This window comes from Patiria miniata, unplaced genomic scaffold, assembly GCF_015706575.1.
Source record: "Patiria miniata isolate m_02_andy unplaced genomic scaffold, ASM1570657v1 HiC_scaffold_6, whole genome shotgun sequence".
NCBI classification, from domain to species: Eukaryota; Metazoa; Echinodermata; class Asteroidea; order Valvatida; family Asterinidae; genus Patiria; species Patiria miniata.
In genome coordinates this window covers 25,539,453-25,566,355 of record NW_024037073.1, presented here as the reverse complement: position 1 = coordinate 25,566,355, position 26,903 = coordinate 25,539,453, and the positions used below count along the sequence as shown (strand labels likewise).

The 26,903-nt window shown below is 39.8% G+C and overlaps 1 protein-coding gene and 1 pseudogene across 8 annotated transcripts in view; one reads left to right on the top strand and one right to left on the bottom strand.

Annotated features, from left to right (window-relative positions):
* Positions 1 to 5,495: 5,495 nt before the first annotated feature.
* Positions 5,496 to 11,231, bottom strand: LOC119742633 (annotated as a pseudogene).
* LOC119742634 (tRNA (uracil(54)-C(5))-methyltransferase homolog) overlaps positions 7,935 to 26,903 on the top strand; it is a 64,951-nt gene continuing 45,982 nt past the window's right edge. For 3 of the 8 annotated variants that reach the window (XR_005272878.1, XR_005272879.1, XR_005272880.1), the window contains exons 1-3: positions 7,951 to 8,023; positions 16,251 to 16,435; positions 19,941 to 20,098. Coding sequence is in view for 1 of the 8 variants with exons in the window: in XM_038218767.1 (XP_038074695.1) it covers positions 8,019 to 8,023; positions 16,251 to 16,435 (190 nt within the window). In the remaining 7 variants the exon portion in view is untranslated. Of the gene's footprint in view, positions 8,024 to 8,344; positions 8,415 to 11,352; positions 11,448 to 13,068; positions 13,094 to 16,250; positions 16,436 to 19,940; positions 20,099 to 26,903 lie in introns of those variants that run through there. The other 5 variants (XR_005272885.1, XR_005272887.1, XR_005272888.1 and 2 more) reach the window with 5 other exon arrangements.

Sequence of the window (26,903 nt, the reverse complement as noted above, 5' to 3'; positions counted from 1 at the left end):
CGAAATCTGAAGGTTGTGGGTTCAAATCCAGGGGGAAATTATAGATTTTAAAATTTTATTTCTTTGGGTAAATTGAAACTTTATAGTTTCATTCCGTAACCACTAAAAAGTGTGAAATTATGCTTAGTCCAATGGTACGGACTGCTGACTCGAAATCTGAAGGTTGTGGGTTCAAATCCAGGGTGGAAATTTTAGATTTTAAAATTGTCTGTCTTTTTGGTAAATTTAAACTTCATAGTTAATTTCGTAACCACTAAAAAGTGTGAAATTATGCTTAGTCCATGTATGGACTGCTTACTCGAAATCTGAAGGTTGTGGGTTCAAATCCAGGGTGGAAATTTTAGATTTAAAAATTTATTTCTTTTTGGGTAAATTGAAACTTGATAGTTATTTCGTAACCTTTAAAAATTGTGAAATTAGGCTTAGTCCAATGGTACGGACTGCTGACTCGAAATCTGAAGGTTGTGGGTTCAAATCCAGGGTGGAAGTTTTAGATTTTAAATTTTATGTCTTTTTGGGTAAATTTAAACTTGATAGTTAATTTCGTAACCACTAAAAAGTGTGAAATTATGCTTAGTCCAATGGTACGGACTGCTGACTCGAAATCTGAAGGTTGTGGGTTCAAATCCAGGGTGGAAATTTTAGATTTTAAATGTTTTTTTTCTTTTTGGGTAAATTGAAACTTGATAGTTTAATTTCATAACCTTTAAAAATTGGAAATTACACTTAGTCCAATGGTATGGACTGTTGACTCGAAATCTGAAGGTTGTGGGTTCAAATCCAGGGTGGAAATTTTAGATTTTAAAATGTATTTCTTTTTGGGTAAATTGAAACTTGATAGTTATTTCGTAACCTTTAAAAATAGTGAAATTAGGCTTAGTCCAATGGTACGGACTGCTGACTCGAAATCTGAAGGTTGTGGGTTCAAATCCAGGGTGGAAATTTTAGATTTTAAAATTTATTTCTTTTTTGGTAAATTTAAATTTGATAGTTAAAGGAATATACATCATTTGCTTTTGCTGTAATTTTCAGAAATGGATGGAATTGGGGGGTTGGAAATATATAGCAAATATAGTTACAGAGACTTTTTGAGGTTTTGGTTCGAAAATGCTATAAAAACCAAGAAAAACGATCATTTTTTTGTAGTCTGGTTCCCTGACCCCATATAAGAAGAAACAGAGCAGTTTACATACATTGGGGAATTGTAAGGTCAGGGAACCAGTCTAGCTGGCTCGTACCCGTTCATAGGTTTGTAATCGATTGCAAACAAGTGCGATGGTCAATTGGGGCCAGTATTTGAAAAAAAGCCAGTTGTTTCCAACGCTGATCGGCCGACCAGCGTTGGAAATTGATACAAAAATACCACTTTTCTTGAAAATGACAGTATACCAGGTGCCATGATTTTACAGGATGCTTTACACTGTCATTCACTAACAGTCCAGCAAGGTATTTCAAAATGATTTGGTAGTTTTATTTTTTGATGTTTGCAAATGTTGTATTTTCCCTTTAATTTCGTAACCACTAAAAAGTGTTTAATTATGCTTAGTCCAATGGTATGGACTGTTGACTCGAAATCTGAAGGTTGAGGGTTCAAATCCAGGGGAGAAATTATAGATTTTAAAATTTATTTCTTTGTGGGTAAATTTAAACTTCATAGTTAATTTCGTAACCACTAAAAATTGTGAAATTATGCTTAGTCCAATGGTACGGACTGCTGACTCGAAGTCTGAAGGTTGTGGGTTCAAATCCAGGGTGGAAATTTTAGATTTAAAAATTTATTTCTTTTTGGGTAAATTGAAACTTGATAGTTATTTCGTAACCTTTAAAAATTGTGAAATTAGGCTTAGTCCAATGGTACAGACTGCTGACTCGAAATCTGAAGGTTGTGGGTTCAAATCCAGGGTGGAAGTTTTAGGTTTTAAAATTTTATGTCCTTTTGGGTAAATTTAAACTTCATTGTTAATTTCGTAACCACTAAAAAGTGTGAAATTATGCTTAGTCCAATGGTACGGACTGCTGACTCGAAATCTGAAGGTTGTGGGTTCAAATCCAGGGTGGAAATTTTAGATTTTAAAATGTATTTCTTTTTTGGTAAATTTAAATTTGATAGTTAATTTCGTAACCACTAAAAAGTGTGAAATTATGCTTAGTCCAATGGTACGGACTGCTGACTCGAAATCTGAAGGTTGTGGGTTCAAATCCAGGGTGGGAATTTTAGATTTTAAATGTTTTTTCTTTTTGGGTAAATTGAAACTTGATAGTTAATTTCATAACCTTTAAAAATTGGAAATTACACTTAGTCCAATGGTATGGACTGTTGACTTGAAATCTGAAAGTTGTGGGTTCAAATCCAGGGTGGAAATTTTAGATTTTAAAATGTATTTCTTTTTGGGTAAATTGAAACTTGATAGTTATTTCGTAATCTTTAAAAATAGTGAAATTAGGCTTAGTCCAATGGTACGGACTGCTGACTTGAAATCTGAAGGTTGTGGGTTCAAATCCAGGGTGGAAGTTTTAGATTTTAAAATTTTATGTCTTTTTGGGTAAATTTAAACTTCATAGTTAATTTCGTAACCACTAAAAAGTGTGAAATTATGCTTAGTCCAATGGTATGGACTGCTGACTCGAAATCTGAAGGTTGTGGGTTCAAATCCAGGGTGGAAATTTTAGATTTTAAAATTTATTTCTTTTTGGGTAATTTGAAACTTGATAGTTAATTTCGTAACCACTAAAATGTGTGAAATTATGCTTAGTCCAATGGTACGGACTGCTGACTCGAAATCTGAAGGTTGTGGGTTCAAATCCAGGGTGGAAGTTTTAGATTTTAAAATTTTATGTCTTTTTGGGTAAATTTAAACTTCATAGTTAATTCCGTAACCACTAAAAAGTGGGAAATTATGCTTAGTCCAATGGTATGGACTGTTGACTCGAAATCTGAATGTTGCGGGTTCAAATCCAGGGTGGAAGTTTTATATTTTAAAATTTTATGTCTTTTGGGTAAATTTAAACTTCATAGTTAATTTCGTAACCACTAAAAAGTGTGAAATTATGCTTAGTCCAATGGTATGGACTGGTTACTCGAAATCTGAAGGTTGTGGGTTCAAATCCAGGGTGGAAATTTTAGATTTTAAAATTCATTTCTTTTTGGGTAAATTGAAACTTGATAGTTATTTCGTAACCTTTAAAAATTGTGAAATTAGGCTTAGTCCAATGGTATGGACTGCTGACTTGAAATCTGAAGGTTGTGGGTTCAAATCCAGGGTGGAAATTTTAGATTTTAAAATTTATTTCTTTTTGGGTAAATTGAAACTTCATAGTTATTTCGTAACCTTTAAAAATGGTGAAATTAGGCTTAGTCCAATGGTATGGACTTCTCACTCGAAATCTGAAGGTTGCAGGTTCAAATCCATGGTGGAAATTTTAGATTTTAAAATGTATTTCTTTTTTGGTAAATTTAAATTTGATAGTTAATTTCGTAACCACTAAAAAGTGTGAAATTATGCTTAGTCCAATGGTACGGACTGCTGACTCGAAATCTGAAGGTTGCGGGTTCAAATCCAGGGTGGAAATTTTAGATTTTAAAATGTATTTCTTTTTTGGTAAATTTAAACTTGATAGTTAATTTCGTAACCACTAAAAAGTGTGAAATTATGCTTAGTCCAATGGTACAGACTGCTGACTCGAAATCTGAAGGTTGCGGGTTCAAATCCAGGGTGGAAGTTTTAGATTTTAAATATTTATGTCTTTTTGGGTAAATTTAAACTGCATAGTTAATTTCGTAACCACTAAAAAGTGTGAAATTATGCTTAGTCCAATGGTATGGACTGCTGACTCGAAATCTGAAGGTTGTGGGTTCAAATCAAGGGTGGAAATTTTAGATTTTAAAATTTTATTTCTTTTTGGGTAAATTGAAACTTCATAGTTATTTCGTAACCTTTAAAAATGGTGAAATTAGGCTTAGTCCAATGGTATGGACTTCTCACTCGAAATCTGAAGGTTGTGGGTTCAAATCCAGGGGGGAAATTATAGATTTAAAAATTTTATTTCTTTTTGGGTAAATTGAAACTTTATAGTTAATTCCGTAACCACTAAAAAGTGGGAAATTATGCTTAGTCCAATGGTGTGGACTGCTGACTCTAAATCTGAAGGTTGCAGGTTCAAATCCATGGTGGAAATTTTAGATTTTAAAATGTATTTTTTTTTTTTTGGTAAATTTAAATTTGATAGTTAATTCCGTAACCACTAAAAAGTGGGAAATTATGCTTAGTCCAATGGTACGGACTGCTGACTCGAAATCTGAAGGTTGCGGGTTCAAATCCAGGGTGGAAATTTTAGATTTTAAAATGTATTTCTTTTTTGGTAAATTTAAATTTGATAGTTAATTTCGTAACCACTAAAAAGTGTGAAATTATGCTTAGTCCAATGGTACAGACTGCTGACTCGAAATCTGAAGGTTGCGGGTTCAAATCCAGGGTGGAAGTTTTAGATTTTAAATATTTATGTCTTTTTGGGTAAATTTAAACTGCATAGTTAATTTCGTAACCACTAAAAAGTGTGAAATTATGCTTAGTCCAATGGTATGGACTGCTGACTCGAAATCTGAAGGTTGTGGGTTCAAATCAAGGGTGGAAATTTTAGATTTTAAAATTTTATTTCTTTTTGGGTAAATTGAAACTTTATATTTAATTCCGCAACCACTAAAACGCATGAAATTATGCTTAGTGCAGTGGTTCAGACTGCTGACTCTAAATCTAAAGGTTGCAGGTTCATTCCCACGCTGGGAATTTTAGATTTCAAAATTTTACTACTTTTTAGGTCAATTGAAACTTTGGTTAATTTTTTAACCACAAAATAGTGTGAAGTTGTGCTTAATCAAGTTATACGGACTGATGACCCTAAATTTGAACTTCTGAAGGTTGCTAGTTCAAGTCCCACAGTTGGAGTTTTAGATTTTAAAATTTTATTAATTTTGAGGTCAATTGAAACTTTATATTTTTTTCAAGTTTGAAACCAGTCCACACTTCTAGTCTAGCAAAAGCCAAAAAGTAAAAAAGCAAATACTTTTAGCTTGAAGCAAATAGTGAAAGCATTTGCTCTCATTTTTATTCATGCAAATAAAAGTTATGCTTAAAAATACGTAATAAAAAAAAAGAAGCAAATGCTAGTTTTTATACATACGACCAAATGTTTCAATGTTAATCATAATTGCATCGTATATGTTTCAGTAATAGATATAAAGTGTTTGAGGACCTACGTGGATCTGTTTGGGCCTACAACGACGCCCATTCACTGAGCGGATTCGGGATTGCCCATCGAGAACTCGAAAAGATAGGAGAGACCAAGGCCAGTTGCTTTGGTAAAATTTTTCATTCAGGTAAGACAAACTTCCATGAAGACTCAACTCAGGTAAGACAAACTTCCATGAAGACTCAACTCATTAGTTCAAGTCCCCCCCCCCCCCAACTAAGCCCTAAGACAACACTGAGTGCACACTGTTTACAAAATATGTCCGGTTTTATTTAGTTAAGTGGCTTTCAGGCTGTTAGTTCTCCCACGTTTTAATAGTGGCCCCTCATTTGACATTTGTTTTCAAATGTTCTTTTGTCAAAGCCATCGGGGCAGAATATTTTTGGCATGCTGTTGGAAAGAATCAATTTTCAACTTTTGTTCTTGTGAAAATCCTGTTGCGTGACATCATAGCCTGTGTTGTGATGTGGATGAGTTCTACCTGATTGATAAACGTGACCCGACTCAGAGGTGTCATGTCTTGGTGACAGTCCCTCGCTTGTCAGTAGGTACAGAATGTCATTTGGTGACAAGTGAACGTCCTTTATATCCAAAGTCAAGGAGTCATGTCCCACAGTATCTCCGGGGTTATCAACGGTGTTGCCGAGCGGCTCCGAATCCTCCTCAGACGTTATCGTCATGACAACTGTCTGCTCCATGTTCCCAAGGGTGCCCTCCGAGGACGACATCATGGACATGTGTGAGATGTCCTGTGATTGGTCAGCCAGGTCTGGTACCAAGACGGTAAATTCAGCTGCAGATTCCTCGGGGGCTGATTTGGATAATGCGCAGGCCTGAGTGTACAGCCGTAGCTGTGCTAGATGGTGGTGCAGCAGCTGGGTGTGCTGCTCAGACATGTGTTGCAGTAACTCTTGCAAAATGGACTGGTTCTCGCTGTAGTTGGTTAGACGTTTCAAACTGGACGTGTGAATCATGGACAGCTGCTGCTTGAGTGACGTGTTTGTGTTGGACAAATACTCAACCTGGAGAGCAAGAAGGATGGGCAGAGAAATTATTTGTTTACAGATGGAATTTTAATAGACCAATTCATTAGGCTCTGCCCCATGATGTGTAACCAATCACAACCATGACAATGCACCCCAAAGTCTGACATTTATGCACTTTATGATGTGTGCAGTTGGAGCATGAATGCTTAAGAAGGCACATGTGTTGTTGCCCAGTTATTTAGTGCAACTAGAGTATGAGTGAAACCACGAATCCTCTACACAAGGATAAACTACACATCTGAGCTTGTGTACAAAATGTGTGCAACGGTTTGTCTGCATTTATCATAAGCAGCGTCAGCGCATAGAACAACGTAGAACGTGTAGAAAATGTAGAGCAATGACAACAGTGCACACCATGATAGCCCACAGCCATGACAGCTGGCATCCTAACAGAAATCTGACCACTGAAAGAACGCAGTCGCATTAGTGTGCCTGCATTAGTTCTGATCAAGGTATGTCCCCCCTCCCACTTTTGAGAAGCGATTGACGTCCTTGGTACCTGTTGCATGCAGGGAACAAGATCCAAACTCATTCTTAGACCAAGACCAGATGGAATGCCCACTCACCTTTGTACGAAGCCTTTCTATAGTGCCTTTCATCCTGTGCTCTGTCTGGGCCAACGTGGTCTGCTCCTCCTCAAGAGTCTTCTCCAGACTTTCCTTCTCCTGCAGCAGCAGCGACAAGTTGTGCTCTGTGTAGCAAGTCTCGTCCTCCAAATCCTCTTGGCTTCCTACGTCTGGTATCTCAATAAGGACAGCTGTTTACGAGAGGGAAAGGTTGAGCAATTATCCTGGATAATGATTCCTGTAATAATGAAAGTCGGTCATCAAAAGGTCACTCCAGGTGTGGGCTACACAAAGAGGGGAAATGATGGGAGGAGTTTATTGAGTAGAAAGGTCGACATATATGTTGCGCTTGAATGGAACAGATAATATGTAGCGGTAAAAACAGGATACAGGCAAGAAAGTCCCCAATGATGCAGTGTGTCAAGAACATGTCATTCCTTGTAACTGGGTGCAAGCAATCACTCACTTTTTCAAACCTTATTCCTAACAAATTCCAATATTTAATTAACTGTTGAAGTCAGCTTTCAAAATGTATTGCCACCCTGACTTATTATATTTTTTTTTGCTTAAAACCTTCGAGTCTTCCAAAATTCAATCAACTTAAAATAACACCAGTGGCACACTCTTTGCACCTTTAAATTCCAATTTGTAAAATCCACTGGCAATATTGGCCCTCACCCACCACAACCCCCTTAAAAAAATGCTGAATTTTTGGTGGTTGTTTTATTTATTTTTTAAACAAGTGCAGGAGTGAAGACAACTATATTAAACATGCTGTTGTCTACCCATTCCCTTCTTTCATATGAATTCACGATATATCAGTTGAAAACAAAGTGGGGGGGGGGGGGGGATGGGTTGGGGGGGGGGGAAGAGTGCTTCCTTGTATCAAATGCCTCCCCCTTGGCTTTTTGGTCAGCTTCTTCTAATTATCCTTCACTGCTGGTGGCATTATCCACCTTAACCTCTGGGTAGATGCTGAAGGATTCTTGGAGGGTCAGGGTTAATATTCTTACCATCTTACCTTCCCCATTGGCAGTGCTCTGGCTCGGATCATTGATGCAGGCATACTGGTACTCGATTTGCGGCTGCTGCCCGTCAGTCTGCTCATAGCCCCGGGGATGATGTGTCCGTCTCCGATGGCTGCTGTGACTGGGGGACTATGAGGTGTGTTACCAGGCTGGCACTGTTGGGTGCTGGGTCAGTGTATGTAGTGAAGATCTAGTTGACATACTGGGTAAAATGGTGGAGTGAAGTGGTTGAGGATGATTCAATGAGACAAAACCTGCAGGGTTGCAAAAGATTCAATTTACACCGCAAATGTACAAGGAAAAATTAAAGTTCAAACTTAATTATTTTGAAAGACCCTAAGTGTTGGCATTTGATAAAATCCACCAAAATCCTTGTAAACCACCATACCTGCTCACAAGGTACATCAATTTCAACTGATTAAATTTATTTCATTGTTTTGGTTTTTTTTTCATGCAGATTAAAGGGGACCATTACATTACAGCAACGGCACACTCAGTTGTCTTGAAACAGCACTGAAACTGCGAAGGTTGAAAAAATAAGTGCATTTTCAAACAGTTTGAGCCAAAAAGGTGTCTCTAATCATTCTCAAAAGAATAAATACTTGAGTCAAATGTTTGATTAGGAAATTTATTTCAGAGAGTCTTTAAAGCTATAAATAAGTCCAATGAGCTCCGGAATACAAGCATCAGGAATTTACAACATTTTCTGAGTGAACCATGGTAGTTTACCCACCTGTGCCAATGTTTAATAGCTTATCACTGTTGATGCAGTTTAAAGGGAATAAAAGTATGCTTGGAAGGTCTTAATCACTCTGTTTAAAACCGCTTGGAGTCGAAGGCGATGGTATTTATCAGGACCCAGACTCCAAGCGGTCTTAAACTTAAATACCGACCAAGCACATATTTATTCCCATTCATAAATACCTATTCAGTCAAAAAAATCCAAACCTTTTGGTAAAAAAACCTGATTTTGCTCAACAAGTTCACTTCATGTTTTTTTAACACCCCTCTTTAGCTAAATAATGGAGTGTCCAGCTCGCGAGTAAGATGTTAACATCTCCTTTTTTGGAGATAGGCACACGCGTCGCACATACTGCGCGATGTCATGCAAAACGCACCTGGGGCGTTGCGTTGTGAATTTAGGACTATAAAATACTGACTCACTGGTAGCATTGCGCATGCCTACGTGAGGACCAATAAAATGGAAAGAGGCACTGGATTTCATAGGAGCCAAAATTTCAAGTGAGACTGGAAAAGAGTTGAAGACCAGCCAGCCATGTCTTTATCATCCGTTTAAGACCAGCCACATAGCAGCTTCTCGACCAACAGGAATGGATAAACTGCCATAGGTATTTATGAATTGTGGTTTACATGTATTGTACGTGCAGTCTGATGTGCCCACTGGGATAAAATGAATTACATGATTGTAAAATTGACCATGACATACTGTACCCGAGTAATAACTATCTGTATTGTGGTCTCTGGATTACGGAAGTGTTGCTGGTAGTGCTTCATAGCCTTGTCCCTCCTGCTGAACCCGTTGTGACAGTGGTAGCAGTGCGAGTGGGCACCCTTGAAGTATTTCTGCTCGTGAATGATGCCGTGGACGATGCAGGATCTACATCACCGCAATATTTTAAGACCTGGGGAGGGATACAGTAGAGGATTGGTTTGGCAATTTTGACAAAAGCTGACAGCTATATGCACTTTGACAAAACATGAACTGTGGATCTTTTTATATGGTTCTCTTGCTGTAACAGGCACAAGTAAGCTATTGACCTGAGTTAGGACTCTTGTTCAGGCAGGCCGGATGCAAAGTTTTTCCTGAGACACAGCCGGCACTTGGGCATGGCCTGTGACAATTGAGTCTATCACACACTGGTATCTGCTATTAAAGAATAACCAGCCCAGGTATCTGTCAATTTCATAAAACTTCCACAAATGCCACTATCTTGTCCTGCTGTCCACTGCCTTCAACTTATCTTAATTAACCCTCTGCCACATGCAGCACAGTGCATCAGGTGTAAAAGTCTGGTGCACTTTGCTGCATTTCAGCTATCAACACCAGTGCATTAACAGCCAGTTCTGAAACAATGAGAGCTAATCCCATTGAACAATGCCTCAGTTGTATCCTGCTGCGTTCGAGGACCACAGACTCAGAGGCAATTTGGCCTTCAGACTTTTGACCTGATGGATCTTGCTGCATTCGGCTGGCTTGTCACTTAGACAAGTGTTGCATTCAACTCACATGGACCTTAAAAGTCATCTTGTAGCATGACCTGTGAAGAGAAAGTGAAAAACATTGTCCTTTGGCTTAACCTTAAACATATTTCTTGGGATCCAGTCACATGTATGCAAGCGCTTGGTCTTGTTCCCAAATGCAAACTCACCCCCAAAGTTGATGCCTTTATCCACGTGCTTGACCCTGTAGTGCGCCTTGAGGAGAATCTCATCAGTGAAGAGACTGTCCTGGGAGCAGAATGGACAGTGCAGATGCGGAGCCTTCATCAAGGAGTGGCTACACTCCCTGTCTGTGCATTGTATGGGTGTCCAGTCTGCCTCGGCGCCTTTCATCCGCACTGATGGATGTGCCTACACTAGTTGCGAAAAAAATATGAGAAAAACTGTCAAGTAAACATGTATGATGTAAAAAAGAAAATGTGAATGTATAAAACGGCTACGCCAATAAAATCAGTAGAAAATCTCATTTTCTACTCAAATCCAAATCTTCACAGCAGTTTTCAAAGTAGTACATGTAGTTCATAAAAACCAGGCATAAAACATTTAACAAAGAAACCACTCGCAGATGGGATCTCTTTTGAGGCGGTGAAAGAGGTTTTAGAAGGTTTTCTTGGGGAGCCAACAGTCACCTCGGAAAGAATGTTGCAACCTAGCCCGACTGCGTAGCAGCAGCCATTCAATATTCATCGTGAAGTGTCCGGAAACTGGACAATTTTACATTTTGCTTTCCTTTTGCGACGAGGTGTCCAACTAAAGAATATAAACAATTTTCCACAATCTCTTGGGTACCTACCACATAGATAGCCATTTTCAATAACTCCTTTGCCTTGAATAATCACATAAATTCTGGGGATGGGGGGGGATTCAAGGGGAAAAACTCTAAAACATTGTCATCGATAAAAGCGCCTTCCAGTTCCAGAGCTAGAGAAAAAGAAAACATGGGTTTAAAAGGGTTTTTGAAAATTCGATTCATTCCCAGCTGCGGCTTCGTCTACTATAATTATTTGAAGATTATGAAATTTCCACACAGCTACTCAGAAAGCGTCAGTTGTCAAATAAGAAAAGACAAATAGGTATTATTGGGCTTCCGTTACAGGAGACGTATGCGTCTCGTTAAAAAAAAGAAGGATGCCGGTTCAATATATGAACCTGAAGCAGTTGTGAACTGCGATGGAGGCCGATGTTTCGAAAGAGCTTGCATGCCCGTCGAACGACACATGAGGGCAGCATTCAACAACATAAACACGCGACTGTACAGCGCTGTCTTCCGAGTGGCCCAAACTGTACCTGTTGATACCTTTGCCACTTTCTTATTACTGGTACGTCAGTATTACTACTTTTATTTAACCATTTAATAAATGGTATTCATTAATTTGGTTGTTTATATTAGCTATTGGTGAAATCTGCATTATTGTATTTAGTGAAACAACGTACTCCAACTTGTCTAAGAAGTGGCCGTAGACGTACTGCGTTTATTGTATAGCGTGGCATCCATAGCCACGCACGGCGCGCTGATGAATCGCAAGGCACAAACCGCGCAGGAAAATCGTGGTTTCTATCCCAAAAATCCGTTCAAAATTGCAAAACGGGTGTCATTAGAACTGAGGAAAAACTGCTTTGATTGTAAAGGTGATTTTTGAGCAATAAAAAAAACAACTTTTGACTCCAATAATGCAATATGACCAGATGATCAAAACAAAACAGGGGCCCTACCATGCCTACACTTCATGATCGCCGTAATTTTTCCCTTAAATGACCTAGGCCTATCAGCCAAATGAAAGTGATATTTTGTCCTAAAAAGTCTAAATTAGCAGTGACAAATTTTGAATTTTTATTGAGAAAACAGTTACAAATTTTCAGAGCTACATTGTATCCCATAGGGTTTGTGCACAGTGTGACAAGTGATGGCCAGGTATGGGAATCTTTCCCAATTAACATCAAAGGAAAGATGCCCATATATGGCCATCACTTGCCACCCTGTGCACAAACCCTATGAGACTGGTCTGAAAATTTTTAAGTGTTTTTCTCAGTTAATACTTCAATATTTTCCTAGCTCTACGGAAAGGAACGCTGGAACTTCGGTACGCATTTTTCGTAAAAATTATTGACATTGCCAGGTTCATGGGCCGGTACGTATGGTCAACCTAGCCAACTGTGCAAACTGCAAAGTGACACGGTTCCTGTGCCGCGCTGACCGGCCAATGTGGCCGTCCGTACACGGTGACATTGTTGCAGTTTGCCATTTTTCAACGGCATTAGAGACTTACTTGCAAATATTACCGAACTGAATTTTTACGCTCTAAATATATTTCCATACCAAACTGTATTTCTTGCTATTTTATTTTTGATTTTACGGATGATCCTGCGGTTTTCTGATGAACCATTGCGCTGCCCGAGAAACGATTGCTTGTCTGCAGTCCATCATGAATCGATGATGATGTCAATTCAAAAAGTCATAGTCAGTGATTTCGAAAGTTTACCTATGGCAAAAAGTCGGATTCAGTGATTTCAAAAGTTTACTTCTGGCTAAAACATAAAATACCTTTAGGTTTCTTTAAGATAATGTAAACTTTTAGAATTGATCAAATTAGGTTTTGCCCTTCACCGACGTATAAACACTGTATACTCAGTCTGTTACCTCCCGAGTGAAAGTTGGGAAAAATCAAGCCGGTGGGACTCGAACCCACGATGTCCAGTGCTTTCTAGTGCAGATGTCTTACCACTCGACCACCGAGCTAACGGGATCTGTTGGCCGGTTCGATTTGAACTTTAGCAGCGGGTATCGCATTAACTATTTATTGCCAAATCACCCAGTATTGCTGTTCCAATGTGCAAGGAAACAGGTCATCTCGTACCTTGGGCAACTCGTACCTTGGACAACTTATACATTTAATGTGACATCATTATGCCAACTCGTACCTTGGACAACTCGTACCTTCAATAAAGACGTCTCGTTCCATTACGTGTAAGTCAAGTCGTTCCTAATCAATTAAAAGTACAGACTGCTCTTGTAATATGTGTTTTGGTTATTAGACTTTGCAAGAAAACGAATGCAGGAATTACTTTGACAGTCACCATATGTGAAGATGAAATGGTTACTCTCTCCTATTCATCTCAACATTTATTTCCATATTTCAAAGAACATTCAGGTAACTGTACAAAAAGGTCAAGAAACGAATGTTTGTCAAAAAAAAATGAGATTAATGATTATGTAAAGACACAACTGAAAAAAAGTAAATTTAGACAAAGTAAATCTATAAATTTGCTTTCTCTTATTTTGTCTGTTTAATTCTTTGCTAAAGCTCGTTCTGGATGAGAACATCATAAGCTTTGAACTTGCTACCTTGGTACTGGTGCATGCAGAATGCACATCGGGCACTGAAGCATTATAAAAAAAGTTTCCAAATATTCTTGAAGTAATAACTAACACTTCTTGGCAGCAATAATCCTTCTGTTTACAAAAAAGGACCACCCACCCCCCCCCCAATGTAGTTAAAGGAAACAAAATAAAAGTTTCCAAATATTCTCTAAAGGTACAGTCCATCATTTGCATGTACTGTACTTTGTTCGTTTGAAGCAACAAACATGCTCAAAATCTAAAGAAGGGTACTGAACAACTAATGTGATGAATTTTCAGCTCAGCTTCAGCTGTACATTTCGAGTAAAACAACATTCTAGGATCTCCATTTCAAATCAAAAGATGCTGAATCTTGTTTTGAATTTGGCCTGAATTCAGTGTTGGAGACACGTTCTCACTGAGCTAATTGCAGCTATGCAATGTCACGCACTGATCTGACGAATTAAAGCAAGCGCGCGCGCGTGTTTGTCTTGTCAACGCTTGCGCGCACTTCGCCAACTAAAAAAAGGAACTACTAACGGAAATTTCCAACCATGTGCCTATAGACGCATCGTTGGAAAGGCCTTCTTTCATTGATTTCTTCCCAATGACAGCATGCCAGAAAGAATAATTTCACAGGGAGTTTAGTCCGCTTACTATCTTTCAACCAAGTATGTTATTCAACACTAAATATCGTTTTGGATAGCTGCAAATGATGGACTGTAGCTTTAAATGATCACTTAAACTTCTTGGCAGCAATAACAAAATATTGAGTGCATATGTACATGTATATAGCCACATTCATGGGTCTACACACGTGTATATCAAGCCATATCTTATTTTTCTTCTGAAAACAACATTAGAATGTATACGTGTCATCAATAGCAGCCCCAATGCAGTATACAAGGTAGAAAAGCCACCAAAATCATAATTTCTTTCATATTTTAGCAGGCGCGGTTCTAGAACCAATATTTTGGGGGGCTAGCACGGTGGATCCAGATTTTTTTTCAGGGAGGCGTGCTGAAATGTTGACCGGTTATTTTTTCCAGACACTTAGGCCTCCGAAAATCAATAGGTGGTGGTGGTGGGGGGGAGGGGGGCTCATGCCATATTTCAATGGGGAGCGCCAATAAAATCCTAAAATCATTCACACTATAGCAAGGGCGGATCCAGAACACATTTTTTTTTGTGGGGCCAAAAAAAATTTTGATCCCCCAAAAAAGTGGGTCCAAACATTTTTGGATTCTAGATGCTCTGTGGTGCGATCTGAGGCAATTTCTGACCACTTTAACCAATTGTTTTGAGGAAAAGATGGTGGCGTACTCATTGCCTGCCTTTATTGCGATGTCACATAAAAAAAAAATTGTTTTCGTTTTTTTTTTGGGGGGGGGCCATGGCCCCCTTTGGCCCCCCCCCCCTCCTGGATCCGCCCTTGCACTATATTAACTAATGCACCCATTGTCACGGCTATTTCTTCTTTAGGGGGAGACCGTTCACATGTACATCATTTTTGCTAAAGCAATTTGTTTTTTACGGAATTTATTTTGGGGGGGCTAGACAAAATTTGGGGGGGGGGGGGGGGCTACAGCCCCCCCTAGCCCCCCCGTAGAACCGCGCCTGTATTTTAGTATAAAGCATAAATAATGAAATGTCTTTCCTGAAGAGAGTCAGAGCATACTGACCGGAACGTCGAGTTGATACCTCTGGTGCTTTTCAGAACCATTCTCTTAGTTGAGAAATTATTCTCCCATGGTGTTTCCGCAAACCTTTCATTATTTAGTATCTCCACCATGCAAAGCCTCATCTCTTACTTTTAAAGCATAACTTTCTGTTTCAAGTCGACCAAATGCTTCGTAAATGATTGCTGCATGGTGTGAAGCAAGCTTAATCTCAACTGGGTTTGGATAATAGGGGAAAAGGTAAAGTTTAGTATTTGCCAAATTTCACGGCCTCCGCCATTTTCCAACTGCTGGACAAAAACTAGATGTGCCTCCAGCTCTACATGTCAAATTCCTGATGAGAATTGGAGCTGGAGTTTCTCATCTCCATCTTGTATTGCAAGTTTTCAATACCTTAATATTTGGGACTCTCATAGACAGTATTGAGAGTCCCAAATGTTTGGACAACTATTGGAAAGAGTTCCACACCTGGACATCACTTGACACCCGGTGCACAAACCCTAAGACACTGGTCTGAAAAATTTGAAGTGTTTTCTTCGTAAACGTTTCAATATTTTCCCTGCTAAATTTGACTTTTAAACATGTCATCCGTTTCTGATGGCTGATAGGTCACTGTGGGGAAATATTAGTGATGTGTATGCAATATGTATGGAATTCTTCCCCAACTATTTTTTCCCCAGCAGTTGGAAAATGACGGAGGCCATGAAAAATTGCCTCAACTGAAATTGTCCTTTTCCCTGATCCAAACCTAGTTGAGATTAAACTCACCTAAATACCATGCAGCAGTCATCACAAAGCAGAGGATCGACTTGAAACAGAACTACACTGGCTAAAATATGAGGAAACAATGATGATTTTGGTGGCTTTTCAGATAGAACTGTCGCGTCGCAGCCGTGTTGTGGCGACTTTTACAGCTCGCATCTCATACTGGTATGGTATCCACATATACATCGCACTGCATAGAGACATGTACACGATATGGTTACCATACTATTTTCAGGTGCACGTTGTGATTTCAAATTTTGAACCCACCCCCTAGATATCCCACTGGTCATGGCTTTCAATAGTATACAACTGCTTTATGTGCAGTTTCTTTATATTTCCAGTGTGTTTTTGGTCCAACGTAATAACACCAAAATGGATGAGAAGCAGGGACCAACTTCTGATGATGTCCCAACTGGGGAGGTAACGTCAACCACAGTTACAGAGGGTGATGTTGTCAAGATGCCAACAGATGTGGCCATCACTATGGATGCTATTCCCAATGAAGATGAGGAGGACAAATCCAAAGGTGACTTGTTATTCTTTTACTTGGTGAAGACGTTTGCTCCTTTGCCAGGTCAGCTAAGTGTAATACCATTCATGTGATTTTGTCCATTCTTGCATATTGGAAACTTAACACTTTAACCCAGTGAAATTAAATAGTTTTCCATTTCCGGATAGTTCTGGGTAGGAATGACTGCATATAGATGTCTGTCCTTGCTGCAATTTCTGTGAACTGGTGGTTGTGAAGTCTACAAGCCTGTGCTGGTTTGGGGACTATGGATGATGAGTTAATGTGAACTATGTTGTGTATTATTTTAGTAGGTAAGTTGGTTAACTTTCCTTCTCTCTTCCAGTGAAGACCAGCCTAGGGTTGTCAACATGTCGGTCACACTGCTCAGTCTGGAATAATCTCGCATTACGAAACGAGCAGCCCTCATCAGTTGCATTTTTTCCAGGGACGTTATGTTCTTAGCTACATGTATGTGAGGGTTCCAAGCAATGCTGCCATATTCTAGGTGTGGTCTGACTACTGCTAAGTACAGCTTTTCTTTGACTGATCTGGATGCAGAATGAAAATTTATTTTGATGAAGTTCAATATGCGACTTGCTTAGGAAGTGGCATATGCTGTTTGGTGATTCCAACTTAGGTTATTCTGAATGATTATTCCCAAATATGTGATGTTGGTTTTCTCTACGAGGTTGGATCCTAACATGGTGTCGTTAGTTTTGCCGGGGGCCCGCTTCCCGGAGATTCGCATGATGTTACATTTGCTGGAGTTAAATTTCATTCCCCAGGTTTGCTCCCAGTGAGCCAAGTTGTCCAGGTCTTTTTGGAACATCAGTTCATCAGTTGATGAGCAGATCTTCCGATGTAACAGGCAGTCGTCAGCGAAAAGGCGAGTTGTGCCAGTCACCGATTTGCTTATGTTGTTGATGAAAAGTAAAAACAGGTGGGGGCCAAGCACGGTGCCTTGTGGTATGCCACTGTCGACACTTTGCCATTTCAAAGATTTTCCATGTACCACAACTCTTTGTGACCTGTTGGTTAAGAATTCCCTGATCCATCTCTGTGTTTTTCCCCTTATCCCGTAGTAGTCTAATGTTTGGACCAGTTTTTGATGAGAAACTATGTCGAATGCTTTGGAGAAGTCAAGTACTGCCATGTCTGTTGTGATTTGTTACGAGTTGGGATTTGCAGGACAGGCCTTTACGAAAAGCATGTTGGTTTTCGTTCAGGATGTCGTGTTCCTGGAGGTGTTTCATTTATTGGCTATCAATGATGTGCTCTAATAACTTAAAGCAAACAGAGGTCAACGACACAGGTCTGTAGTTTGCCGGGTCTGCACGAGAGCCTTTCTTAAAAATGGGTGTTACGTTGGCTTTCTTCCAGTCAGATGGTAGAGAACCCAGGTCAAGTGCTTGTTGGAATATGAATGCGAGTACTGGGGCAACTTCATTGGCAGCTAGTTTCAAGTTGAGCGACGTCAGTAACTTGAGGACTCATCTAACAGACACGGTGATGTTTGTCAAGTGTGAGTAGGGACTCGGTGGTAGAACTGGCTGCACATCGGTGTCATCCCAGCTGAAAACACTACAGAATTGGTCTTGTAGGGTTTCAGCTTTTTCTTGGTCAGATGTGATATTTTTCCCGTTGAGTTTCAGAATCTGAACCCCTGTGTTGTCTTTACGAGTGCTGTTTATGTAGCGCCAACATTTCTGGGGGTTACCTGTAGATGTAGTTTCTTGTAAATGTGTGCGTTTAGCCCTTCGGATTTCGCTGTTCACTTGCTTTTGCAAAAGTTTGAATGTAGACCGCTTGTTACTGCCTTCACATAGCTGCGCTCTTTCTTCCTGCAGAAACGGATTAGGACAGTAGTGAGCCATGAGGGTCTACAATGTCCCTGGACTGGTTTTTGTGGTACTAATTCGTTAGTTTTCAGCCTGTCCCTAAAAATACTCCAATTTGCCTCAACTGTTCTGGTTTCTGGAGATGACTGCATGAATGTGGTCTTAAGCTCGAGGACAGATTTGTTCAGCTTGGATTCATCCACGTCATTCCACTTGAAGATGGTCCTAGGGGGCTTGACAGAGCGAGGTACGGTGATGTTTATGTCAGCTAGCACTGTTGCGTGATCGCTAATTCCGGAGTTGCTGTAAACATTACAAACCAGAGTTGAACGTGTGGTGAAGAGCAAATCGAAGCTGTTATCTGTTCCTGTAACTGGGTCTCTTTTTGTAGCAAAATTTGCCTTTTGTTCGAGATTGTAGTCATCATGTTGATAATTTTGGATTGAATACCGTTTGCCGAGAAAGTACATGTACCAGTCCTTGAGTTCCAAAGCATGCCTGGGATGTTAAAGTCTCCTCCAAGAATGATGAATGGGGAGTTTACCTGAGCCTGCAATTTACTCAGACTTCTGTCTAGGTTTTCTAGAGATTCTGGCCTGTAGGAGTCGGGGGCTCTATAATATGCAGAGATGAAGATGTCCTCTCCTTTCGGCTTGAGCGGTAGTTGGCACCCCAGTAATTCACAACCATCTTCAGAAAGTTCAATGGCTGAGAAACCATCCTTAACCAAGATAAAGACACCTCCGCCACGTCTGTCGTTTCCTCTGTCCTTGAACCTTCGTTCAACTGTCAAACTTGTGAATTTCTGATGAATGAATGCAAAGTTTACAAAGCCATTCATATCTTAAAACATTCATTCTTTTATAATAAGATGGAATTTTGCGTCGGGGTGATGTAAATCAAATTGGGTTTTGCCCTTCATCGACTATCCATCTTATGAATAGTCAATGCAGTACCCGCTGCTATGTACATCAGATTTGAACCAACCAGCTCGGTGGTCGAGTGGTAAGATGTCTGCACTAGAAAGCAGGAGGTTGTGGGTTTGAGTCCCACCCGAGTGATTTTTTTCCAACTTTCACTCGGGAGGTACCACACTGAGTATACAGTGTTTATACATCGGTGAAGGGCAAAACCTAATTTGATTCATTCTTTTGTTGATTAATACAAAGCCCATTAAAAAAGGCAAATAAAAATATCAAAATATTATGAGGCATCAATAAAGTATCAAGTATCAGAAAAGCAAACTAGTTCAAATACCAGAATGGTGATAGTACATACATGTAGCATTATTTGTGCTTGGCAGTTTTGAATTACGCACACAAAAACAGCAGCTTGTACATGTAGAAATTGGTCATTTTTGGGAACCGTCCAAATTAAGATATTTATATATAGGTTTATCTCTAACTTTACAAAGAGGTTCATATTTTAAAGCACTGATTTTTTTCAGTTACAGTATACATTTGTTGTACATCTATATTAAGACTGTTCGACTTTGGAATGCTTCTTATTCAAAATTTGAAATTAATTGATCTGTTTGTTATTGTGAACTGATTTTGTTGTGCAGTGTCTCACTTGAAAACTCATAATTAAACTTACAAATATCTCATGCTTAAAAAAATCAAAGTAAATTTATTTTCTCTGATTGGAGTTGGTTTTTTAATTTGTTTGTTTTTGTCTATCAGGTCTTGACCCACAAGATAACCATTGCCCCAGCACCTCTGACGTACCAGTGACTGGTGCTGCCATGACGGATCCTTATCACTATCTGACACAACAGCACTTCACCTCAGAGATCTTCAAGATTGAGATCCAAAACCTCCCAAGATATTTTGGATTTGCGGTGAGTTTGCTCTCTATGCTTTCAACTCTCGATAATGATAATGCAGTTTGTGCTCTATTAAGAGTTCACTATGTTTTCCATGGTGAAGATTTCTCAGGGTCTTTTTGTAATTTTGTCTAACAGAATTTAAAGGCAATTGGATGAATTTCACTGAAACCTGGAAATATCCTAGCCTCATGTCCATATGAAAGTAATGGTAAACTGCATGTAGAAAGTTGTCATCTTTTTTCCAGTGCACTTTTTACAATGCCTGTACACTTTAGGGGCCATTCAGAATTTTCAATGTTTTAAAATTTCGACTTTTTATCCAAATTATTTTGACCCACCCACCCACCCCTAATTTCGATTAATAAAAAACTGATCATGTACATATACTTGAACATGTAGATGTACATGTATACCCATGTACATGTACATGTGTACCCATGTACATGTGTGTCTAGTTCAGTGACGGCGTGAAGTTGTCGGTCTTCCTCTTTTGCAGTGGTGGCCTTCAGTTTTCTTGTGTTTTACCAGCTGATATGCTGTTTGGAAAGGCAGGTTGCAGTCTTGGAAGCCACAAAGATGACCGTAGTTTTGTCATTTTCTGGATTAGCCACAGACTGGACTGCCTCCGTAAACAAAGGTTACACTGCCACCATGTAAAAAAACATGTCGAACTCTGTCAAATTTTGATTTTCACATTTAGGCTTAGTTCGTAGTTTATTTTTGCTTTAGAAGCATACTACCCTCTTTAAAGGCTTATCAGAAAGTGCTGCCTTTTTCAGGTGTCTGTTTTTCGTAAAATTTCCAGATTCGTTTGCACACGTTTGCGTATCAAAATTTCAACATGAAATTTTTCGAAAAATAGACATCTGAAAAAGGCAGCACCTTCTAATTAGCCTATAAAGGGGGTGAGTATGCTTCTACAGCAAAAATAAACTACAAACTAAGCCTAAATGTGAAAATCAAAATTTGACAGAGTTTGACATGTTTTTGTATATGGTGGCAGTGTGGCCTTTATTTACAGAGGCAGTCCAGTAAATTGGCCACATTTATGGGGCTATTTTCTGGATGAGGTGGATGACATGTGACATATGAGGTTGTGCCTGTCACGTGAGGTAGCTGAGAAAAACATTCCCTCGAACCCCCTTCCCCTATTTGCAGGGCGGGGGTACGAGCGAAAGAAAACATCAAGTTTGGGCAGTCATCACATGACAGGCTGCGGTCCTCGTATTCTTGGAGTCCAGTGGTTGAATAGTCCAGTTTTTATAGCGATTGGTAATCGACGCCCGCGGCGTGTTATAGAGCCGATCTAGTACACCTGGTACCCTGCTGCCTCTGCACGGCCTAACCGCTACAAACGCCCGGCATCCAAGTCTACTGAAAAACTACCTCCCTCTCATGCCACAGTGGGTCTATATTCACGTACATGTACATGACGCACATGTACAGTACATACACGGGACCAAGTTGGAAAAGAAACACGCATCGCAATATCGGAACGCTTGTGCGTTGTTCAGGCAAGTCCAAAGATCTATCTTTCTTTGTTTTTTTTTAATCTTTTTTCCATGGAAAGTGAATTTCGATTTTCAATTATTTAGCTTGACCCACCCACCCACAATTTGGAAAAAGATCGAAATTTTAAAACATTGAAAATTCTGAATGGCCTTTTAATAGTTGTTTCTACTGTTGCTGCGATATCGCTTTAGGTATTTTCTGTGTAAATTGTGAAACTAAAATTCATTGCATTGAAATGTACATGTACACGTAGCAGTTTGTTGTTAAAGTATCTGACTGACTGCCTGTGCCTCGTGCACAATGAACAAACAGTCACATCAACCTCAACCAAAACACTTTGTAACTTTCCGTCCTTAAACAGCAGTGACACTGAAGTTCCAGCTCATGACATCACTGTATTGCTCATGAATATGGAACTTGGCACTTTCTTAAAAGTATTTTAAAGCCTGGAGCATTAAACCCTTCATCAACTAAAAACCTCAAAATCTGTTTCAAACACACTTTAAATATCTGCAGTGGAAAATGTAGGGTTATACTGTACAAATGTACAAATGTAGATGTTTGTGCCAATTCATGTATATTTTCACACAGACAAAGTTTAAAAACAAACTTGCTCATTTAAACGCACACAAAAACCTCATTCAAGTAACATTTAACGTGTGCATTTAAGTATGCAGTTTTGTAATCCATTGCCTTGACGATCATTTTCAAGTATTCCTGAACCAAGAATGTAAGATTTGCTGTGATCTGGCAGATGCAAGATAGGCGCAGATACAAGTGGCCCTTTCAGCGTGCTCAATGCATGTTCCTGTGCCTCTTCCCAATTTACATGATTCGGTTTTCCTTTCTTAGTCAGATCGGAAAAGTTCGGAATGAATTTGCCATAGTAATTAACAAGGCTTATAAGTGATCGAACTTCCTTTTTCATTCGTGGACGAGATGCATTCAGGATTTTTGTGATCTTTTCCGTCTGTGGCTTTACAACACCGTTTCCTACAATGTGCCCTAGAAAATCAAGGAAATCATATCCGGCCATAATTTGCCTTGCGCAAGGGGTTCAAAACATCTTGAATTGTTTCGATGTGTTGTTCCCAAGTATCCGTGTATATCAGAATATCATCAATGAAATTCACGACATGCTGTATGTTTTCCAGCAATTTTCTCATCATGCGTATGAAAGTAGCCGGTGCATTTACCGTTCTGAAAGGTAACACAGTGAATCGAACTATGTGCTTTTTGAGGAGATTTGCGTGAAATGTGTGTGGCTTACATGTACGTTCATCTCAATACAGTAGTCGTGTTGTGCAACTTTCCGTAATACAGGAAATGGCCCTTTCCATTGCATGAGTAATTTGTTTGCGTCAGTTGGCAGGACAACTAATACTCGGTGGCCGGTATCAAACTTTCGATTTATCAAGTACGCGCGTCGTAGTATTTCTTATAGCGAGTACTGGACTTCGCGAGTTCTTCTCAAGCTAGTTCGCAAGTAGACTCTAGCCGTTCACACAAGTCTATGACATATTGGTAAGTTGTCTTTACCTCTTAATCTAATTTTTCTCCAGTCCATAACTCTCTGAGGATAGTAAGAGGACCTCGTACTGAATGACCGTACATGAGCTCAAAGGGAGAGCCCCGTGTTCTCTTGCGGAGATTCTCGATACGCGAACAACAGCACAGGGATATACCGATCCTAATCATGCGGTCTCTCACTGCACATGCGCCTTAACATTCGTTTCAGTGTACCATTGAATTTCTCAACGAGTTCATTACAGATTGGATGGTAGGGTGTAGTTTGCAGTTGTTTCATTGACATAAGTCTGCCTATTTCTTTCATTAGATCCGAGGTGAATTGTGCGCCAATATCTGATAGCATTTCATTTGGATCGCCCATTGAAGTAAAGATTTCAAACAATGCTTCCACTATGCGTTCTGTTTCAATAGGGCTACGGCTTCCGGCTAGCGCGTCGCATAGTTGACCAAAGTCAGAATGTATCTATTGCCTCGTTCCGTGCTGGCGTGAATTGGTCCTATCAAGTCTACGGCTACTCGTCTAAACGGCGTATCAATAAAGGTATTCTACCTACATGTAGAGTAACCTGGCCGACACGACCTTTCGCGACCGTTATTTGGCATATGTCACAGGAAATGCAGTATCTTTGGACGTCGCCTTGCACGCCTGGCCAAAAGAAATTTGCAAGTACGCGGTCTGTTGTTTTCTTGATACCGAGATGCTTTGCCATGGTGGAATTGTGTGCATGCTTCAATACCTTCGAGTGCATTTTCCTTGGGAGTACCAACTGTGTGATTACACGATAGTTTTCTGTCGACGGTGAAGCGAATTCATGGTAGAGTAATCCGTCCGAGACGTAATACCTAGTTTCGTTATCCTTACCCTTTCATCGGCTTTGACCTGTTTCCGCGAGGGTCAATAGCTTTTCCAACAACGGATTTTCATGTTGCGCTTTAATTATTTCCGCTTTGGAGATTTGGAGAGATTTTGCACTTCGGGAACTTTAAGATGACGCAAGTTCGTGACTTTCTTTAGCTTTTGTGCTCTTGTCTCAACTGCCGCTGTTTTCTCGTCGCGAGGGCTTTGGCATTTCTGTTCTGGTGTGTCATTTCGTTTACCTGACCAACTGGGATCAGGATCACGCGGGTCTCTAACACCTGTTATGTTTCCCTATAAGATCGTACAAGGGATTTGGCATACACAATGCATTCACGGTTCCTACAAAATACAGCGAATCTATTTCAATACGCATGACTGAAAAATTCCGTGTACTGTCTAGAAGAACACACTTTTGTTTTGTCTCCAACATTTGTTCCTTCTTAACTAAACTCTGTTTGACGACAACCGTACTACATCAGCTATCACGCAGAACCTTAACCGTTTTGTTGCCTTACTGGAATTTGATTACCAATTGTACACGTGACACTAATCATGGGGACTTCATGCCCACAAGACAGTTTCAAATTTTCTCCTATTTGACCTGCACATTCGCATAGCGCAGGCCTCGATCTTGGGCAAAAAAGGGGCAGGCCACTTTGGCCTTGCCCCCATCAAAATTCCACAGGGCACCAAGGCCAACTCAAGGGGGCACCAAGGCTAATCATTTCAAAACCTTTAATTTACATTTATTTACAGCCAGTGTACACACGCCTATTTTCTAGGTCACATAAACAATCTCAGAGTATTCAGTTCTCGTACAAATGTACACCATGTCCAAAGAGCTTCGTTTCCGATTTCGCTTTATCGCTTGTAGCTTTTAATGTTCTGATCAAATTTTTAAATAAATCGCTTTCTTTGTAATATAATACAGTTGATGTTTCTGTAAGATAACATTTGACTAATGTTGATCTGGAATCTTCAAACTTAGGCACCCAAATAGCACTGTTAGCAGGCGGAGCCGAATGAAGACCGAGTTTTGGAAAATCTCGGTAACGGTTGCCAAATTCAAAATTGTACATAACACAGCAAAAAATTCGCCCATACGATCCAAGTATATTTGACGCACAGTTTTCTCTAAACGAAAGCAATGAATATGAATTATCAACTCATTTAAAATAAAATTAATTAGCAGTTAGCAGTTAATTAAACTATATTATACTCGGGCGCTATCCGATTGTCGGCGAAACTTCCGAAATTTTCGGAAAAAGGAGGAATTCCTCCCGTTTTAGTCATGTGACGTAAATTGTAATACAATGTATTACTGGAGGCTATCGGACCTAAGATTCATCAGGAATAGTCAGAAATCTTTTGGTCTGGGAACCAGACTAGCTTATCGAGCCGCATTCGGAGCCGCCTCAACCTCCTCCTCATGGGTTTCAACCTCCTCCTCATGGCGACCAACTCGCAGTTGCATTTTGTCCAAACATTGCCTTGCGCGATACCCATTGAGACGAGGTTGAGACGGCTCCGAATGGGGCTTGATAAGCACAGACCCGCCAACCTTTGGGATCAAAAAACTGTATTCTGAATCTCCAAAAATTGTATTTTTCATTACAAAACTGTATTTTTCAAAAATATGCATAGACGGGCTATACGAACAAATAAATGTGGCTGCAATGCTCCATTTTTAATACATCTTAATTAAAGTTATCAAAAAAATGACCAGAGGTCTTCCTGCGGGTGGTAAACCCAATCAAACAATTTGCATGAATAAGGATATTGATCATATACCTTACTCATAAACAAACTGCTTTAAAAACTATTTAATGCATGTCTACTTAAACATAAACTAAAGACTAGACTTCTTCATGTTTGAAATAAATAAACCTTTAATGCAGGTGAAACATTCATTTGGCCATGTTCAGACACCGTGTTGGCTAAAACGGTAAAAGTTAAAATGGTCGCTCGCCACGGGAGGTCCGGCCGTCATAAAAAATAAAACTACCGAGCATCCAGACATCGTTTTAAGTATAGCAAGTTCAACTCGAAGCAGTTTATCTTAGTTTCTAAGGTCACGTACAACATCCGCCTCAGCAAAAACCGCGCGCTAAAAAGAGCCTTCACTCTTTTGTTTTGACAGTTCGCTACACGTGGTCTGAGCCTCTCACCGTGTGATGCGTGTTGCCATGCTGTGTTTGACATTGCAGCCCTGGCCGGTCATGTAGCGTGGCACACGGTAAACATGACGACAGTCACTTGTCCAGCGCGGCGATTCCCCCATTTTTTAAGTATCGTGTAGGCCTTACACCATTTGTGTTAAAATTTGGGGGGCTATTTTCTGTACCTTTCGTGGTGCAGAAAGACATAAAAATGTTCTAAAAAGTTGATTGAAAACAAACACGTCATTGAACAGATTTCACTGCACTCATCAACTGGAAAACTTGCCCTCACAATATGTCAGTCACGTGAAAATACACATGATATTAACGTTGCAATATTGACCAATCAACGCCAAGGTTTTCCTGGTAGTTGAATATATTAGTGTAGTATGATAATTACGCTCCGGTTAGCGGTTGTTGCATTGGCATATATGCATAATGTACATCGTACAGTGGCACCGCGCCGTATGTTGGGCCGTAGCCGGGAGATCGGGAAGGGCTGCGCGCTGGGGTATGGTGTATGAGATGACCCGCCTGTGAACGTACATACGAACACAACAACGATAACCATAAAAAGACGTGTATTATTTTCGCCGCGACTAGACGTTTGTTGAATGGTGTTTGTATGCACAGATCCTCTACACAATATCTGTGATGTATGATTGTCATGACGGGACATGCAGAGGTAAAATACAAACATGACAAAATGGCATGTGGCCGAGTTGGCCGCGACATGTATATTGTTTGAAGGGGCATT